Source organism: Mus caroli, unplaced genomic scaffold (genome assembly GCF_978045245.1).
Source record: "Mus caroli unplaced genomic scaffold, Mus_caroli_1 scaffold_7, whole genome shotgun sequence".
NCBI lineage: Eukaryota > Metazoa > Chordata > Mammalia > Rodentia > Muridae > Mus > Mus caroli.
In genome coordinates this window covers 32,530,031-32,549,895 of record NW_028227262.1, presented here as the reverse complement: position 1 = coordinate 32,549,895, position 19,865 = coordinate 32,530,031, and the positions used below count along the sequence as shown (strand labels likewise).

The 19,865-nt window shown below is 38.2% G+C and overlaps 1 protein-coding gene across 2 annotated transcripts in view; it reads right to left on the bottom strand.

Moving 5' to 3' along the window:
* Nucleotides 1-19,865, bottom strand: part of Tmcc1 (transmembrane and coiled-coil domain family 1) — a 136,500-nt gene that overhangs the window by 100,523 nt on the left and 16,112 nt on the right. Inside the window, exon 1 of one of the 2 annotated variants that reach the window (XM_085840140.1) lies at nt 6,703-8,249. The exons of the other annotated variant lie outside the window; for it this stretch is intronic. Coding sequence (XP_085696266.1) covers nt 6,703-6,741 — 39 coding nt within the window. The 5' untranslated portion in view covers nt 6,742-8,249. Of the gene's footprint in view, nt 1-6,702; nt 8,250-19,865 lie in introns of those variants that run through there. 2 annotated transcript variants of the gene reach the window in all.

The window sequence follows — 19,865 nt, the reverse complement described above, 5'->3', positions numbered from 1 at the left end:
ACCTGGACAGTTTAGAGGGAAATATGCAGCTGATCCCCTACCTTCCATGACTTGTAGTCCAGGCTCCAAGCAGATGCCCCCTCTTCTAATATACACTGCTTCCCACTGACTTGCTTTGATTTCTGGGATTCTGCCTGAACTTCAGACATCAACGGTCAAGGGAAATCTTCTAGCTAAAGAAAATTTATTTTTCTTGCTTCTCTTATGTTCTTCTCTAACAGACTATTAGTTCTTTTGTCTATATCATGTTGAGTAGCAGGGTTAAAGGCTTCTTCCAGGCAGACAGGCTTAGCAAGCATAAACAAGACACATCCTGCTAAGCTGAAATGTTTTAACAGCAAACTATAACATTTAGAGTCTGAAAATTCTGAGGTCATTTACTTACTATGACATATTAATAGACCAAAGTCTGCCTTTTTTTTTTTTTTTTGAGTTTGTGCTTCTCTACTGGAGATTTCTGTGTTGTACATAAAGAGGAGCTTCCATCTGTGCCCACCTTGGGGCTAGGAGGACATCAAGAACATCAAATCTCAACAATCATTATCTTTATATAAAATCGCTGGTGGTAAGTTTTCAAGAAAATCTGGAATTTTCTTCTAAATCTGTAAGATATTCTCACACCCAAGTCTCTCATGTCCTCTAAGGGGACAGCACTGCTACCAATTCAAAGACAGCATATAGCTCATAAGTATATAAAAGGAAAGAAAATGGATAAAAAGAGCATATCTTTCTCAAATGCCAGTATAAATTCTGAATATAAAACTCCATCAGGGATAGAGTGATGTCTCAGTGGCTAAATGAGCTTGCTGCTAAGCCTGACAACCTGAGTTCTATCCCCAGGATGTACAAACTAGAAGGGGAAAGCTGACTTCATGTGTGAGCACATACATGCAAATACAGACAGATAGGCTTGCACACACACACTACCACCACTCTTAGTACTTAAATTACTATAGTCCTTTAAGAGTTTCCAAGACACTTTCAAGTATGTCTGTACACTGATCTTCAAAACTAATGCTTAGGTACACATATTCCAGTTCCAACCTAGTAATTTAATACATCCACCTCTGCCAAGAAACTAAGACCCAACATAACTAACAAGAACTGGCACACCTCTGAGGATACTTAACAACCCTGTTAGGAAGCATTTCCTTTACATGGTCAAGAATTTATTATTATTTTAAACTTTTAAGCTGTCATCTCCATTACCAAATCACTTCAAGGCAACACTACACATATGTCTTAATTATATTTCTACTTCAGTATATCTTACTGCCCAATGTATTTGCATATGAGAACCATTCTCTACCCTTGACATAGGTGCATGTTCAAAATGTATCTTATTAAAGTTCTCATTTACTGCATGAGAATGCCATTAGTATTCCTATTTGGGTTTTGTAATTCATCAGAAGTATTTTATATATTATACTTGATGAGTTCAAATTTCAGAATGCATAGTGATATGTGCACAGCAACCAGTCACACAGCACTATCTGATTTAAGCCTCCTAAAACATAAGTCAATGATTATCAGGAAAATCCAACATTTACCTTCTAATAAAATACAAATGCAAAGTATTTCATTTCCAACTAAGAAGTTGAGCAGTGTATAGAGTTAACAAGGACAATTTAAATGAAAGGGACAAAAAAAACCCAAAAAACAAAAACAAGCGAGATGATGACAAAAAGAGATGCTGCATGTCTACTGCTTGGAAGCATCCACCCAATACTGACTCCCAAGCTATATACTTGAAGTTGTAATCACATAATACTGTATCATTTGCTGTATCTACAGTGTTTATCATTGAGAAGGCAAGTTTACTATATTTTTAAAAAATAGTAAAGACTAGTGAGGTGGGTGAGTGGGTAAGGATACTTGTGTCAAGTCTGAAAACAATTGTGAGTTTGAAGCTTAGGACCCACACACATGGTGGAGAAGAGAACTGACTTCCATGGTTTGCCCTATGACTTCACATATATACCTTGCCCCTATAACACACAATGTTTTTCCTTTTTCTTTTTCTTTATTTCTTTTTCTTTTTCACGGAGACATAGTTTCTCCGTGTAGCCTTGGCTGTCCTAGAACTATTTAGAGCAGGCTGTCCTACAACTCACCTGCTTCTGCCTCCTGAGCACTGGGATTAAAGGCATGTGCCACTACCGCTTAGCCACACACAAAATTTTTAATTGTAGTAAAATAAACATAACATGATTTAGTCCCACTCCGTGTGTGTGTGTGTGTGTGTGTGTGTGTGTGTGTGTGTACTACATGCACATGAGTGTGGGAGTACATATGTCTATCTAGAGGTAAGAAGAGAGAATGCCAGATTATCTTCCATCGCTCTCTATTTTATGTCCTTTCAGACAGGCTCACAGTTCTGGTTATAATGAAAGATAAGTGAACTTTCATGATCTGTCTCTCTCTGCTTCAGTGCTGGGCTGTCAGAAGCACCTAGTCAGTCATTCCTGGGTTTTAATGCATGAGCTGGAGTTCTAGCTCAGGTCTTTATGCTTGTAGAGCAAATGCTCTTAGTCACTGAGCTACTTCCCCAGCCCTTTATAAAGAATACTCATAAATGATGTTAATTAATCTATTCAGTATAGTAATAAAAGATCCCTTTTATTTTTATTGATAAGAATATATTTACAGATCCAGAAGATGTTCCAACCGGTAAGAAGGACACATGCTCCACTATGTTCATAGCAGCCTTATTTATAATAGCCAGAAGCTGGAAAGAACCCAGATGCCCCTCAACAGAGGAATGGATACAGAAATTATGGTACATTTACACAATGGAGTACTACTCAGCTATTAAAAGGAATGAATTTATGAAATTCCTAGGCAAATGGATGGATCTGGAGGGCATCATTCTGAGTGAGGTAACATATTCACAAAGGAACTCACACAATATGTACTCACTGATAAGTGGATATTAGCCCAAAAACTTAGGATACCCAAGATATAAGATACAATTTGTTAAACGCATGAAACTCAAGAAGAACGAAGACCAAAGTGTGGACACTGTGCCCCTTCTTGGAATTGGGAACAAAACACCCATGGAAAGAGTTACAGAGATAAAGTTTGGAGCTGTGAAGAAAGGATGGACCATCTAAAGACTGCCATATCCAGGGATCCATCCCATAATCAGCTTCCAAACGCTGACACCATTGCATACACTAGCAAGATTTTGCTGAAAGGACCCAGATATAGCTGTCTCTTGTGAGACAATGCCGGGGCCTAGCAAACACAGAAGTGGATGCTCACAGTCAGCTATTGGATGGATCACAGGGCCCCCAATGGAGGAGCTAGAGAAAGTACCCAAGGAGCTAAAGGGAACTGCAACCCCATAGGTGGATCATTATTATGAACTAACCAGTACCCCAGAGCTCTTGTCTCTAGCTGCATTTGTATCAAAAGATGGCCTAGTAGGCCATCACTGGAAAGAGAGGCCCATTGGACTTGCCAACTTTATATGCCCCAGTACAGGGGAATGCCAGGGCCAAGGGGTGGGGGTGGGTGGGTGGGGGACTGGGGGGGGGAGTGTATTGGGGACTTTTTGGATAGCATTGGAAATGTAATTGAGGAAATTACCTAATAAATAAAAAAAAAAGAATATATTTACAGAAAGATTAAGAAAGTCATGTATGCCACTATATAACGTACAGCCAAAAAAATTCAAGTTATTATGAATAATCTATATTTTTAGAGAATAGCTATAATTCCAAAGTTTCTTTTGCTGACAACAAACTGGTAGCAAAACCAGGACACTATGAAATGTGGAAAGGGTACTTGTGGACTAAAGCATCATTAGTTGATTTACACACCTAGATTGTTCTCAGCCAATCAACAACCAAACTGGGAAGGACCTTGGCCCCAAACCTTAGTATTCCCTTTATGGGCAAACTCAAGGCATAACTGCACATATTTTCTGGGTTTCCACCATATGAAAGATTTACACATAACAAAGTTCTCAGATGGAATGGGAAGAAAATCTGGTATGACAGCAAGAGAAATCATCAAGATTGAAGGTACATAAAGTACTCTGAGTGCTCAGCATGATGTTGCACACCTATAATCTCAACTCCAAAAGGAACTACCAGGTAGACAGGGATGGAAAAAGGGAAGGAGCGCATCTCTGAGGTTAACCACTCTGAATGAAAATATGAAACTTGAACTAAGTGGAGTCTATTCAGAGTGTGTCTAAAAGGTAAAGTTGCAACAAGCAACTTTATTTGTTTTTCTGTCATGTAATAAAGCTAAAAAAATTATAGATGTTTACATAAACATAGAATTAAAAAACAAAAACATGCTACCTTTGGATGTAGAGTTGTGATTGCCATAAAAAGATATGGTTGGAAGCAAAATCTCATTAAAAATTTTTTTTACTTTTTCAGTGCTGAGAAATAGTTATCACTCAAAAGTAAAATCAAAAGGCACTGGAAACATCAATCAACTTATGAATCAATAGGAGAATTAAGTGAAGTTCCCACACTGGAAGGTGCTAGATCATTATGGCTCATCTAGGAGATGTTGAACAGTTTCCTTAGTGAATTTCTCTTTAGTAACATACAGGGGGGAAAACTAGCAAGGAAGAAAATGATCTGAAATAGCAAAGAAGCTGGGATCTGCTCAAGGAGCTCAGCAAAGACACTTTCTTGGGATAAAGAGTTCTTGTTTGTTCTGACATCATGTAGTCCTGTTTGGTCTAGAACTAGCTACCTAGAATAGGAAGCCCTTGACTTCACAGAGATCTGCCTGTGTCTGCCTTCCAAATGCTAGAAATGAAAGGTACTAAGAGAGCTTTACTCCTCCTGTACCTTTGTGTTTTCCTTCTTTTTTTCTTAGCCCACCAGTGAACAATGAATAGTCTACAGGAATCACATGGCAAGTGAATTCAGGATCAATAGACATGGAGGTTAAATCCACCACAAACCTTTACAAATATTTCCTTCCACAAATTTTCTGACACAAATTCCTATTAAAACACTGAGACATTAAGAAAATTATATTCTTGTACACGATTCTTTTTTATTAGCAAAACTACTTGTATAGTAGAGCAGAGGCAGTAAGGTCTTTAAATCTCAGTGAGCATGGGAAAAATTCAGTGACATTCTATTCAGGTTCTTCCTCATGCTTAAGTGCCTTACAAATGGTGATTACCACTGAATACATACTGAATCAAGGGCACAAATTCCCTAAGGTTTTTTCACAACCATTTATAACAAGAACTGAAAACACCGTTACGGTGAGTGGAAGGAACTGCTCTGCTCACCCTGATTCTATGTAGACCGTGCTCCCACCCCTAAGTGCCCCTGTGGACGTAAGTCACAGTAACATACAGTAATCACTGAGGAGTAGTTAAAGCTAAAAATAATAACCTGGAGAGAAGCATCAGTAGCAAAATATCCAGAATATAGTTATGCTCTAGTTAAGTGATTATAGTTTGGCCTTAGCTGTTAAGACTTTCCTATGCAGCAGTGTCACAAAAACCCCTACAGCATCTGCTTATTACATGTACCACATCTTTGAAAATACACCACTAAAGAATACTGAAGGAATAACACAGGATTCTTCTTCATATTGTTTAGGAGAAATGGGGCCTTCTGTGCCTCCATATACAGGCACACAGGATGGAAAATACATTTCAATATTCCTAAAGTCCCTGTCAGGCTGCTACCGTGAAAAGCTATCACACAGCCTTAGGATGGGGGCAAGTATGGTGCTGCTTCTGCTTCGGTTACTCTGGAGTCACCTGTGAGCAGCTAAGACTTCCTCTTAGGATCCTAACACATTGCAAGATTTAATAATTCTGATTAACAGCCAAAAAAAGTTAAGAATGTCTACAGATGGACTGTTTGTTTATACTTCTGTCTACAGGGAATGAACTGTGGCACAATTTAGCCACCAACTGCCATGTCTTTAAAATAAAGCCCACGAAGAACACAATGGTTTCTGAAATAAAGTTCACCTCTTACCTTCTCTTTCCACACAGCCTCTGCATTAACTAAGGATAGAGCTAAAACTACATACAGGCCCGCACCCACGAGAGCCCACCGATAAAAACTACCTTTTCTTAAAGGGTACTACACTTTTTTATTTTATATTTGAAACTGTTCCACGAAACTGACTTTTTAGAAGTCTCTAAAGAGCTGCTCCACCAGCTTCCCTGGAAGGCTTCCTACATACTCTACTAGGTATCTAAGTCTCTACACAACCCCTAACCCCTCGTCTTTAAGATTTTCCTGTGGCTTTTGGCTTCTTCAACTGTTTTGTACTATTTGGTTTTTTTGTTTGTTTGTTTGTTTTTTGAGTTTAGTGAAATTTGTATGAAAGTCCTGATTCCACAGAGCAGGCAGGCTTTCTTCTGTTGGATTACAAGCTATTATTTTGCTAATTAAATATATACATCTGACCTACAATTATTACCTACCCACATTCTTCTGAAACTGTCAGGGGTATATATGACAAGTTGGTCCAGATTTGAAGATGACAGCTATAGTTTTAGGGGCATACAGCCTGGGGCTGGCAGTGCGGGCAACCTTCAGCTTTGTGTCCATCAGATCAAAGAACAAAAGACAGAGCTTCCTCCCCAGACCTTCCTTAGCACTAGAGGAAGGCAGGTTTGCAATAAAAGTCCCATCAAGAAAGGAAACCCTGTGGAAGCCAGAGTTCCCGGTAAGACACACCAGAAAACTGACCCACCTTGGAGAGCTGCCTCCTGAGGCTAAAGCGCTGGACCATGGTCGTGAGGATCTCCTAACAAAGCGATCTACCCAGCAAGGGTGTCTTTTTCTTCTTTTATTAAAACACAGCTTCTTGGGGGAAGTCACTGGCGGCACATTTGAAGGCTGACAGAGTTCGATGGATTCCCCAGGAGTCTCAGCAAACTTGGAAGCACTTCATTGTTCTGCGGAGACAGCACAGCCTAGGAGCGGCAGGCGGGGCGGATCCCAGCCCAGTGCCAGGCTCTCCCCGCACTTCCTGTGTCAGCTGGAGGGTCCAGCCGTAAGGACCACCCCTTCCCCTCCCGCCAACCTTCAGGCAGGGTGCCGGGTACCACCTGAGCCTCCGGTCTTTGCTCTTGAGGCGGAGGCTGGAGGTGGGTGGCACCTGCCGGTATGGCAGCATCTGCTGCCCGGTTCGAGAGTCAGAGCCTGGCCTCCACCCAGGTAATCCCTGAGAATAGAAGGGGATGGTGGCGAGGGGGGAAAAGGAGGTGGGAGCGCCAGCCGCCACCAGCTCCAGCTCCAAACGGAAACTCCTCCCAGCTGACTCGCAGCTGTGCGGCTTTGTCTAGTATAATTGGCCGAGCCTTTCCTCTTATTCACCGAAAGGCTCCAGTGGGAAGGAATATCAGGTGCAGGGAGCATACTTGGACGGTGACTACAACTCCGGGCTCAAGTTAAAGGGTAAGGCGGCCTCCAGAGGTGAATGCCTCTCTTGTTGGAACAAAGTATTTTTAAAACTGGCGCACAAATCAAATAGACCTGCTTAGAGTGCATCTATTCAAATAAAGGGAAATGGAAAGTGACAACCTCAGGGGAGATCCAAAGATCGCTGGCCACTCTTCTTCCTCTAAATGAGCCAGTCTCCTCTTCTAACTGAGGACAGAACTTGTTGGTATCCACGGGTTTAGTACCTACAGTGCTCTCTATTTCTGTGTGCAGGACTAGGACCTGTACTAGGTTTGTGGCATTTGTAGGTGTAAACTCCAGATGTACAATCAGAAGTCACATCTACTGTCTCACTGACTTCTCAAAACATCCCTTTCAAGTTTATGCTAGAGTAAGGACTTTTCAGACAAATTAGGAACCTTCTCTAAAACCTCAATATAATTATTATATGTTATTATATTCTTCAGTCAAGAAAAGTGGAAAAATTAATTTGAAAACAAAATCAAGTTTCTTGCAAGGCTATTCTTAATTACTCCAGTTCCCTGCACTGGCTTCCAATTACTTACAAATAGAATGCAAGATGCTCTCGTCTCATTCTACAGAGACAAAGTATCTTCGGCATCACTGACAAGTTACACCAAATTTAAACCATGGCAGGCTCCAAAAACATAAATCTTGCCTCTTAAAAGTCATAAACAGAAAAGGGTTGCCCTGCTTAAAAAAATAATAATAAAAGTTTCAAAGCTTGAAAGTAACAACTTAGAGCAACTATGACTAACAGTGGAAAATGGCCCATATTTATGATGTAGAGTATGCAAAATAACCTGATACTGAAACAAACAGATTAAAACAGTGGTCTCAACCTATGGGTCATGACCCCTTTGGGGATTGTGAGACCCTTTCACGGGGTCACATATCAAATATTCTGAATATCAGATAATTATTATATCATAATTTATAACAATAGTGAAATTACAGTTATTAAGTAGCAATGAAAATTATGCTTGGGGGTCACCATAATATGAGAAATTGTATTAAAGGGGTAGAGCAGCATTAGCAAGGTTGAGGAATACTGGATTAAAATAATTTCAAAGTGCAAAGTTAGTTGGCTTAGAGTGAACTTCTGAAGAAATGGCTTTTTCTTCTCACAGAAAATGAAATAGAAAATGAATAGCTGAACTTGGTGACCCACACCTCTAATCCCAGCACACTCAGGAGATGGAACAGAGAGGATCATGAGCTAAGGTCAATTTGGACTGTACAGTGAGATCCTGTCACAAAGGAAAAGGAAAAAATAGTCTGCTTGGAAAGAGGGATGTGTGTGTGTGTGTGTGAGAGAGAGAGAGAGAGAGAGAGAGAGAGAGAGAGAGAGAGAGAGAGAGAGAGAGAGAGAACATGTGTGTCAGGAAACATGGTGATCTAAAACCAAGCCCATATTACAGTTTTAAGATTCTTTCTATTCAAAAATAGAAATGGAACCAGGTTAAAAAAAAATGTCAAAAGACAACAGACAGTACACATTAGGTATCAATCATGAACAAAGGAGGGGAGGAGGCTAGAGATTTAGTTCACTGTTAAAGCATCCAGCACTGGGTAGCACTGGGTAAATAAAAAGGGAGAGAATAAGAATCTTAATTGAACTGAAAGGAATGTAAATGCTTAATGTTCCAAAATATAAGACTTAGGGTTAAAAAGATCAAACTTGATTGCCTTTCTTGTGGAAACTCTTTTGTTTGCCTAGTAAAATAAAGCCTAATTGCTTTGATGCAACTAATTATGTTAAAATATCATTATGAATGAATGTGAAACCTAGTCCTTAGTTTAAAAAGTAAAATCTTAACTACCTGAGCCATTAGGGAAAAAATTACAATCTCCAAATCTGGCTTATTTTGAAGAATGGAAGGTGTTTTGTTCTGGTTTGTTTTGTTTTTGTTCTTGTTTTTGGATGAATAGACAACAACAAAGGTAACAAAATAACAGCAAGAGAGACAGAAACATAACTTACACAAAAGACCACAGCTTTATAGTCAATAGTCTCTCTCTCATATTCTAGTACTCATATAATAATGCCCTTGTTTTTGTAGATTGTGAAAAAAAATCGGCAACACTTAACTATTTCTGTGGAAAAAGACAAGAGTGCTCCATAGGATGACTAGAGTCACACAGCCTTTGTGAACTAGTTAAAGGTATGAACTCAGTTCCTGGAGCAAAAGGTAATGGCTGTGTTAATGACCATCACAGTATGTAAATGCATTCCAAATGGTTCAGATAGCTGGAAAAACACAGACTCCATAACTAGATTAGAGCCCATCATGAGTAAAGAAGATGAGTATCAGTCATTTAGCAATTTTGTTTTCTGCTTGTCTTTGAAATTTCTGCCCCAACTCTCAATATTTTTCCCTTACTTGTCAAATAATCTACTTCTAAAGCTGGCAATAGTCTTTGTGTATATCCTCAGTTTGGCTAAAAAACTTGTAGATTTTTATTACTTTGTAGAAAAAAAACGGATTCCTTTTGAATCACACTTAAATACCACCCTTATAAAGGCAACATGTAGCTTTAGTTGTTTTTCTATTCACATATAAATATATATCAAAATGAAACAAAGAAAGTAGATGGGCATAACATATGCTTTAATCCCAGAATTTGGAGAGGCAGGGGCACACAGATCCTAGTGAGTTTAAGGCCAATCTGCTCTCCCCAGCAAGCTCAGGAACAGTTTGAGAACTTGAATTTCCACATTCTAAGTTACAGGTGAGTTTATCTAAAGCCGGACACACCTAAAGTACTTTAGCTATGTACTTTACCACTTTGGTCTCCTGTCTTAGAGTTCTGTGAAACAAATTGTATTCTTCCAATTCCACTGCAGATTTTAACCAGCCTTTTGTGAAAATCTAGTAGAACTTACTGCAGAGCCAATTATCAATCAATCAATCAAATTGTAAGAGCATAATTATTCAATGTAAGACTTTATTATGCAATACACATCATTTCAGAGCAAAGACTTCCGGATGCCATACATTTAGGAATGGGATGAAACACTCTTAGGAGCGTACAATCTGGGACAATGGTGCTACTAGGGATAGGAGGTATAAACAGTGATGAACTTTGGTATATAAAAAGTCTGGAAGTTTGAATATTCAAGTTTCTCTAAGAATTTTGTAAATGAATGAGAGCAAAAGTAGTTCATGAGACAGACAGTTTATTCTGGCATAGGTCTGTGATCCCAGCACTAGGGGGACTGAAGCTAGGAGGGTCAAAAGTTCAAGTTCAAGACTAGCCTGAGCTATGTGAGACCCTACTCAAAAGGAGAAAGGCAGGGGGCGGGGTGGGGGGGCACAAGAAAAGACACAGTGGTATGAAATGGTTGTTAAATATCTGTAGAATAGGAATGTAAATGCTAATAAAATTTACTAATTTTAAATTTGCACACATATGTAAACTAATTTCTAAAAACTGTCCCAAAAGAAATATGATTCTTCATTATCTGGTTTTCAAGCAAGGGATGAAATTGATATTCAGAAATCTTCATCAATAATGCTACCAGTTGTAGGGTTTCTTATGCAATCCAAGCTCTGAAGTGATACTGATTTTTGTTATGTAAAAACAAATATGCTGTGATAATCTCCTAATAGGTAACAGATATCTGAAGCAAATTAACTTCTGTAATTTGTAAAAGGCCAAGAAACTGTCAGTTTTAAACAGCCCTGGAAGAAGCACAATTCACTAAGCTGTAAGAAGTTAAATTATGTTCATAGCCAAAAAACTCCCAAAAAAACAAACCAAACCAAACCAAACCAAAAACAAAAACCAACCAACCAACCAAAAAACCCTGAGAACCTAACAGCGGCTAAGTTAAGGAGCAGCCACACTTACCAGGTCAAGTTGGTTTTTTGTTGTTGTTGTTTTTTGTTTTTTGTTTTTCGAGACAGGGTTTCTCTGTGTAGCCCTGGCTGTCCTGGAACTCAGAAAACCCGCCTGCCTCTGCCTCCCAAGTGCTGGGATTAAAAGCGTGTGCCACCACCAGGTCAAGTTTGTATGTTGGTGATCTCTACATGTTATTTAAGATACACTGAAACAGTTGGCTTTTTTTTAAATTTTATTTTATTTGTAATTCATTTTTACACTCCATATTTCATTCCCCATCCCTTCCCATCCCACACCTCCTCCCCATTCCACCCCAACTCCACGTGGATGCCTTCATCCCCTACCCCACCTGACCTCTAAACTCCCTGGGGCCTCCAGTCTCTTGAGGGTTATTATTTATTTATTTTAAATAAAAGCAATGCTTGATGCTGGGCATGGTAGCACATGCCTTTAATCAAGATAAACTCATTCATAAACCAATTAAAATATTGTAGTAAGTTGATAAATTTCCATTGGGAGCTTTTATTTTTTTAAATCTGCAATTAATTTTTGAGTACTTAGCTGTTATAATCATTGTAATTAACATCCTTTATTATGAATTTGTGTACATATGTACTTACAAAAACATAATTTTACTGTAGTCACAAATTTGTTGGTTTGGCTTTCTAATCCAGCTTATATCATACTGTATCTTCTCCAACCCTCCCATCCCCTGGTTCTTCTCACATAGATCAGGCTGTTCTAGACCTCTTTACCTTCTTACCTCAGCCTCCTAACTGGTTTCAAACTCCTTTCTAAAAAAAATTCAATATGCTGAATTAACTGGGGAGATGTTGGCCACAAAATTAAAAAATTTAGTTAGATAAGAAATCTGTTATATAATAAAATATGGTGCCTAAAATTATTAACAATAATTATTTTTCTGTAAAACAAGTTTTAAGTGTTCTTTCTATAAAAAAATATAGCTGTGGTAATATCCATGATAATAAGCTTATTTCATCTATTCCATAATATGTGTATATATACACACATATATCAAAACACCACTGCATCTGATAAAATGTTTAATTTTGTCAATTAAAATACAAAACAAAATGTTGAAAATTAAAAATCCAACAATTTACTCCTAAGCTATTCTCAGTACATATGGCCTACATATTTTACATATACCATTTTCTTTTGTTGTCAAATATCTCACAGCATGGGCAAAGAGCTGTCTACCTAGCCACTCTGAATGACCTTTAGAGTTTTCCCACACTTCTGCTCCTACAAACGACACTACCTATACAAGCCTGCATGAGCCAGCTTTTCATCATGGTTGATACTAAGATAGGACCAAAACTACAACTTAGTTTTTCCTGAAACCTCATCCATTTCAGCTTCTCATTATTTCTGCTGCTTTTTAACTCACAGAGATGTCTGGAAAACTGATCCAAGTGCATATAGTTCTCACGCTATATATGAGCTACGTGACTTGCTACTGTTACTTGGTTTCTCATGCATTAAGGATGCCTCCCATACAAATTAAAAATGAGCACTTTGTGGGTTGGAGTGATGTGATTAAGAGCATTGGCTGCTCTTGTAGAAGACCTGAGTTCAGTCCCCAGCACCTTCACAGTGGCTCATAACCATTTGGAACTTCAGTTGCAAAATGGATCTGATGCCTTCTTCTGACTTCTATTAGCAGCAGGCATGCATATGATGCACATGACGGGTAAGACACTCATACATATAAAATAAAAAAATAAATTAAAAAATTAAATGATAAAACTTTGAAGGAATGCCTTATATTCTCCATGTCTCAACTGGACAGTGCCATGTGAATCCTGGACAACAAATAGAAACCTGTGTAGTGCTGAGAAATCCCTAAAGAAGATATGTGATGATTACTATCTTTTTCTTTTATTCCACCAAAAAAGAACAGTTTAAATTCTAAAGTTGCATTATCAGTAGTTTATAAATTTCATTTTCTGTTTGTAGGTATAAACTTCACAGAAGGAGAAATATGAAATGGCTCACATAGGTCATAACAATTCCTCTATAGTTTCTTTAAAATATTATGCTTGTTAGTTTTATGTCAACTTGACACAAGCTAGTCACTGGAGAGGAGGGAGCCTCAATTGAGAAAATGCCTTCATGAAACTGGGGTGTAGGCAAGTCTGTAAGGCATTTTCTTAATCAGTGAAGAAGGCCTAGCACATTGTGGGTGGGGCCACCCCTGAGAAAGTGTTCCTAGGTTCTATAAAAAATCAGGCTGAGCCAGCCACTGGGAGCAAGCCAGTAAACAGCATTCCTCCATGGCACTGAATCAGCTTCTGCATTGTTTCGTGTTCCTGTCCTGACTTCCTTTAATGATGAACAGTAGTGTGGAAGCATAAACCAAATAAACTCTTTCCTTTCCAAGCTTCTTGGTCATAGTGTTTTATTACAGCCATACTAACTCAAACTACAATAAAAATGTAAAGAGAAAGAAGTTCTTTGGCAGTATTGATGTTTAATGTACATTAGGGAGAGTGGTCATCTTTAAGATGGCATACTAGGAAGCTGTGGGTCAGCTGTTATCTAGAGATCTGGAGTTTAAAATAATATTCAGCCTGTAAGGTCACTAGAATTCTAGAGACCAACTGAACTCTAACATCTAGAACACTAGCAAGTAGGTTTTCAAGTAAAAAGACCGGGAAAACCTCTGACATTTGGTATGCCTGTTACAACATGCCCTTCCACACAGCACAGCAGACAGCAGAGGAAACCCCTAGATGGGGATCTGGAGTACACTCTTCCAGCATATGCTACTGTGTAGGCAATAATATCCCATATTAGAGTGCCCTCACCATGCTTGGAGGAGAACAATACTTTCATCACTGTAGATAAAGCAAAGAGAAGGATCTGAACAAGCAGGACTTGCTAAGGGTGTTCCAGTTTGGTTCCATGACATCAAAGTCTTTATCCAGCCCAAGGTCTTCCTCCTCTATGTACTCCTAAAGCCTGGCATAAAAACGCATCAGGTCAATCAGCTCTTTGGATTTTCTTTTCTCTGGGAAAGGGGAGCTCCAAAATTATGTACAGTTATCCTGCACTCCATATACCTGTATGCTTTTCTTACTCCATGGAGGCTACACAAGATGTATTTCCTTCCCACAGCACACAATACCAGGGTGATCCAAATCAGTGTGACCATGACTAACATCTGGCTGATTACCCAAAGGACCAACTCATTTTTTTTTTTTTTTATTAACTAACTCAACCCACTCAGAAAGGGCATAAGAGTTTTGAAGCCAAACTGGCAAACTAGCATGTTAGAGCTGCAGTTTTAAATAATAAAAGGAGAAAGCAAGAAATCAGAAAAAAAATTGAGAGGCTCCAGCCTGTTTTGTGGAAAAAACACTTCTATGCAAAAAGTCAGAACACAAAGATTGGGAGAGTTGTCTATCTCTACAAATTCCCAAATCCCAGCAAAGGAATGATAAGGTATATGAAGGTGAGCCCAGAAATTTGAGGCAAATTTGCACAATATAGCAAAATCCCTAGAAGAGAAGGGGGAAACATTACTCAACTATAGGAACAAAACAAAATCCACAAAGAAATGACCAATGAGCTGTCTGATATGAAAAATCAGTATAACTGTCAAAAACCAAAAAGGACTTTGGAGATAGCTCAGTCGGTAAAGGTGCTTACCACCAAACTCAAAAACCTAACTTCTATCCCCAAAATCCATATAGTAAAAAGAGAACCAACCGCCATCAGTTGTCCTCTAACTTCCACATGTGCACTGTGACATACATGTGCCATGGTTATTTAAGCATGTATGCATAGGCACACACCGTGCATACACACACACACACACTAAATAATGCAAATAATAAGGTAGACAGCAAATTAAGTGTGACAGATGCTGTCAACCTTCGGCTTCCACATGTACGTGTATAAACGACAGCACCCACACACATGTATACACATATACAGTCATAATATATTTCTCAGCACTTGGGAGGCTAAGGCAGGAGGATCGCAGCAAATATGAGGTTAGCCTGGACTACACAGTGGATTCAAAGGCACTCTGGGCTACAGAGTGAGATCTTGTGTCAAAAAATAAACAATAATCAGCTTTTTAGTCATCACCTAAATTTTCTTTTTATACTTAGCATTTTTAAAAGGATTAATAATTATTAAAGATTAAGTACAACATTAAAGTTATTATGCTTGAGACTCTTCACAGTACTCCTTTGCAACTGCTTGTGACACACAACATATTAAATATGAACACTATCACAGTTAATGACACAAAGAAACAACTATCCCTCTACACCACAGAAACATCTCCAGAGTGGCAAATGACAAAACTGGCCACAAGAATTTCCCCAAATACCACATGAGAATGGTTAGAGTTTGGGCAATGATCTGCCATTTTGGCATTTTAAGCTTGTTCTATATCTTTAGTGACATTTATTTAGAGACTGTGTTTCTCTGTAACAGCCCTCACTGTCCTGGAACTTGCTTTGTGGATCAGGCTGGCCTCGAACTCACAGAGAACCACCAACCCCTGCCTCCTGAGTGCTGGAATTAAAGGCACTACCACACTTAGCCTATATTTCTTTCCTTAAAGTCTAGCTTGTTTGATTCTGTGCTAGTTATATGGATTCTCTTTGGGTAGTGTTTACATAGTACCTACCAGTCCTTATCTGTTTAATCAAGCAATAGATTCTAATTTCTTAAGACATAAACTTCCTTCCATTATTAGTCACACAATACCAAAGTACCAACTATTTATACAGCATCTATACTGTGCTAGATATTGTAAGAAAGCAGAAAGGAATTCAATACTAAGGCTATAAGCTGTATGCAAATACTATATACCATTTATGTAAGGGACCTGAACATCTATAAATTTAGTGTCCCTGAGAAATGACAGAACTGGAACCAATTCCCCCTACAAACATCAAGGGAAAACTGATGTATATTTCCTATCATTTAGTTTTGTTCTCCCTCCTTGCCTCCTCTCTTCTTCTCTGTTTTCCTCTCTTCCTCCTTATCCTTCTCAATTTGACAGTCTGGCTACATAGTCCAGGCTGGCAATGAATATCTGGCAATCATACTGTCCCAGCTTCAGTAGAGTACAAGGACTGTAGCCATACACCACCATACCCAGCATATCTGTTTTTCTCTTAAATTCTTTTTGATTAAGCAGTCTTATTCATTGTGTCTTTGAGTGATTACTTTGCAATTACAATACACATTCTTAATTCTTACATTCTATCTTAACAAGACCCCAAATAATTCAAGTCTTTAAAAACAACATAACTTAGCTGGATATAACTGCACTTCCCTTTAATCCTAGTAGTACTCAGGAGGCAGCAGGAAGATCTCTAAATTCAAGGCCACCCTAGTCTACATGATGAGTTTAGGCTAGCCAGAGCTACAAAGAGAAACCATGTCTCAAAAAACAAAAGAAACAATGTAACTCAGATAATTGTCCCTTTACTAGTGTGTGTTTTACTTCTACAAAACAAACAAAACACTTTAAAGCTCTTTTGCTAAAGAAAATCACATAAGGGATAGAACGATAAATCAGTGCACTGTTCCATCACTCACATCGCAATTCATAACATATGGTACTCTGGTAGACATGTAAGTAAAAAAAAAAATCTATACAGATTAGTTTATAATAAAAAGGGCAGGGTGGCATTCAAAAAAAACCGAATGCAGAATAAACAAAGTAATACTATGATTTCAGCTACCTTGATATTTGCTTAAATCCTATATAAGCCTAGCAGCCAATATTAAGGAATATGGTGCCGTGGCCACATTGTCAGGCACTGGGCAGCTTGTGCTGCACACAGGACTCTAACATGGCTCTAGCTTAGATAGCTTTATACTCAGTGAGGATTACAACTTTCCCTTTCCTTAACATTAAGAATTCCCATTTGTCTCAACCTTTCCTCCTACTAGAATATTCCTGTGAATGATCAGAATGAATTTCTACACTAGGCAGAGTAGTCTATTAACTTGGCTGCTAAGCTATTTAACTCTTAAAGCTGATCACATAAGATTTATTTTTGTAGGCCCGAACAGCTTAACTACTGACAATTTTATATGGATCACAGTATAAGATATAATAAAAGCCAGACCTAAGGAAGAAAATACATAAACAGCTCTAGCGACAAGAAAAAAGAACACTGCTCAAAAGAAAACCTCTAACTCTTCTTTCACCAAGCCAAGATTGAGAAAACCAGACTTGGGCTGGGGAGATGGCTTAGGGTTAAGAGCACTGAGTGCTCTTCCGAAGCACTACCTTCTTTCTACTAAAGAACTAAACTTGAATTCTCTTCTCTTTGGTCTAGCATATAACAGAATATCTTACATTTTCAAATCCCAGCAACCACATGGTGACTAACAACCACCCATAATGAGATCTGGCGCCTCTTCTGGTGTGCCTGAAGACAGCAACAGTGTACTTAATAATAAATAAATCTTTAGGCCTGAGCGAGCAGGGCTGACCAGAGCAAGCGGGGTTGACTGGCAACAGCAGAGGTCCTAAATTCAATTCCCAACAACCACATGAAGGCTCACAACCATCTGTACAGCTACAGTGTACTCATATACATAAAATAAATAAATAAATCTTAAAATATATATAGAGAAAACCATGACTTAATATTCCCAATCAAAATGTAAGATATTCTGTTATATGCTAGACCAAAGAGAATTCAAGTTTAGTTCTTTAGTAGAAAGAAGGTAATCAACAAGTTATCTAGAAATACTGGTGTAGCTGCTAGAAGAAATGAAAGAACAAGCTTGTGACAGAGTCCTTTAAAGCTAAGTATGGTGGTGGTGGGGGGGGTGCACACCTTTAAATCCAAGCACCTGGGAGGCAGAGGTGGCCAGATTTCTGTTTAAAATTAAAAAAAAAAAAAAAAAGAAAGAAAGAAAGGAAGGAAGGAAGGAAGGAAGGAAGGAAGGAAGGAAGGAAGGAAGAAAGAAAGAAAGAAAGAAAGAAAGAAAGAAAGAAAGAAAGAAAGAGAAAAAGAAAAAAGGAAAAAAGAAAGAAAAGAAAAGAAAGACTTATTTCCTTAAGTGGAAAGTAATGGACTAAACATAGGACTGCTCAGATTATCTCAATTATTACTAATATTGATTAGTGAAAGGTATAAACTTATAAGGCAAAGCAGACTGGAAAGGAGATAGCAATAAACAAGAGAAGTCAACAAAACTTGGGAAGATGAAATGAATGTACACAGTGAAACAATAAACCTTGCTTTCAGCTTTTTTGAGTCAGATAGATACTTAGCAGGTGCTACAGTGGAAAACAACAAGAAGCCGGCCAACTGTACCCAAACTACAATCCTGTGTTGAGGACTGGGAGCACATGAGGCTGCTTTAACAGCAGGGCTGATTCAAATGGTTAAACATACCAACTCAATATTTTAATACACACTAAGCCTAATGGTCAGGGCTCTGCAATGTAATGAGACTGAATCAACCAACCAGAAGGATTCTAGGCTGACTCTAATCCTGCTGAGGGCTAAAGTAAAGACAATGGAATTGAACCACAAACTGGGAATTTCAATGTCTCTCCTAGTCTTCTAGAACACAAGCATCCAGGCCCATCACAACAGCCACTCAAACACAAACGTGAAGGGTTAAATGAAGAAAAAACAAGAAAGGACCTATAGATGATAAAACTCAAGGGTCTGAAAACAAAACAAAAAATTGGTCTAATTATGCCATAACAAAATCTATTATCATACAGGTTCTCACCAAAAATACACCATGTAATGGATCTCTCAAGTGTGAGGAGAAAACCATGATTGACTAGATATTTGAGGCAGGTTTCAAACAATGGAAGACTAAAACATGGGTTAAGAAGGGGAGACAAACACATTACAGGAAGCAAAAGAAAATATTCCCAAAGACAAAAGAAAACAAATTTATAAAATAAGAATATGTTGCTTTAAAAATAAAGTCAGGATGGGCAATAGAGTGTATACCTTTAATCCCAGCACTTAGGAGGCAGAGGCAGGTGGATTTCTGAGTTCAAGGCCAGCCTGGTCTACAGAGTGAGTTCCAGAACAGTCAGGGCTATACAGAGAAATTCTGTCTCAAATAAATAAATAAATTAGAAGATAGTTAATTATCATCTTCAATGAAATGATAATAGCAGCATAAACAAAGCTCTTTAGATAAATTCCAGAACAAAGTTAAAAACCATTTTATCTGAACAAAGTGGGAAGTGAGTCAAAGAAATTCTCATTTTAATTTCTGAAACTCTGCAGAGACTTAATTTCCTTTTTTAGTATTTTGTAGTGATAAACATATTAATGAAAATACACTTTCCCTGAAGTCAGATGTGCAGCAGAAATACCTGTATGTGAGCATTCTGAAATCTAGAGAACAATAAATAAGCCTGTGGAAATTCTTTCACAGAAAATAAAATAAAAACAATCTATTAACATACAGACTGCTTTATATTCCTAGTTTGAAAAGCAAAAAATAATTATTTATTTATTTATTATTATTATTATTATTTTTTTTTTTTTTTTGGTTTTTCGAGACAGGGTTTCTCTGTATAGCTCTGGTTGTCCTAGAACTCACTCTGTAGACCAGGCT